Raw genomic sequence first — 1,042 nt, 5'->3', positions numbered from 1 at the left:
GATCTGTGAGAGTGGGCACCTGGGGGTCTCAGGGAGTGAGTGGAGGCTGCCTGCTGACGGGGTCTCCATCGCCTTCCTGTTGCAGACAAAGGATGCTGTCTTCACCCTGTCAGCAATGACCTCAGGCATCCGGCGCAACTGGATCGAGGCCCTGAGGAAGAATGTGCGCCCAGTCAGTGCTCCAGATGTCACCAAGTAAGAGCTGCCCCATGCTGCTCCTCTTCCCTCTCTTGCTGCTCCTCTCTCCTGGTAGGCAGGGACTAGGAAGGTCCCTCTGGATACCTGGCCGCTTTCATTTAGCCTTGCTCTCCACTCCTGAACATGGCCTTGGTACACCAGCCAGTGGCCGGGTCCCCCAGCCAGTGGCAGGGTTGAGAACCTGATGGCTCCTCCTGTGGCACCCACTTTTGCCATTTCCTCAAGGGGTGGGATGCTACAGGCCCAGCTCCATGCTCAGGGTGGGGTTTTGTAAGGCTGGGCTGAGTGAGGGCTGAGCCGAGTGAGGGCTGAGCCTTGGGCAGTCGTCAGGGTCTCCACCAGCATCCTTTCCCACGTGGTACCTCTCCTTCACTGGCTGCGGCTCTGGTTTCAGGCTCTCTGACTGCGATAAGGAGAACTTCCGTAACTGTGTGCCCCAGAAGGGCTCGCTCCGGACAGAGGAGCAGCAGCGGCCGGGCTCTGGCTCCGAGGGGGACTCAAAAGGCAGCAAGGATGGGCAGCGCCATGCCTTTGACTATGTGGAGCTGTCTCCCTTGCCACAGGACCCCGGGAATCAGGGGTCCCCACAGAGGACAAGAGGGAGCTTGAGGATCTCTGACCGAACTCCCAAGCATGAGGAGCTGGAGCGGGATCTGGCTGTCCGTTCGGAGGAGAGGCGGAAATGGTTTGAGGCCCCTGATGTCAGAGTCCCAAACAGTGATGGCCCAGGGGGAGACTCTTCCCGCAAGGTGGGGGAGCTGGACCTCCCCACTCCCCCACTTTCGGAGGACCAGAAGATTCGGCTGAGTGAGGAGATAGAGAAGAAGTGGCTGGAGCTGGAACG

General features: G+C 60.4%; 1 protein-coding gene across 1 annotated transcript in view; it reads left to right on the top strand.

The window, feature by feature from the left end:
- Window positions 1–1,042, top strand: part of TRIOBP (TRIO and F-actin binding protein) — a gene marked incomplete at its 5' end in the record, with an annotated part of 8,647 nt that overhangs the window by 1,506 nt on the left and 6,099 nt on the right. The window contains 2 exons of the mRNA XM_010012907.1: window positions 86–195; window positions 593–1,040. Of these exons, the coding sequence (XP_010011209.1) occupies window positions 86–195; window positions 593–1,040 (558 nt within the window). The remainder of the gene's footprint in view (window positions 1–85; window positions 196–592; window positions 1,041–1,042) is intronic.

This window comes from Nestor notabilis, unplaced genomic scaffold, assembly GCF_000696875.1.
Source record: "Nestor notabilis isolate BGI_N333 unplaced genomic scaffold, ASM69687v1 scaffold8344, whole genome shotgun sequence".
In the NCBI taxonomy this organism is placed as follows: Eukaryota; Metazoa; Chordata; class Aves; order Psittaciformes; family Psittacidae; genus Nestor; species Nestor notabilis.
This window is presented reverse-complemented; position numbering and strand designations above follow the sequence as displayed.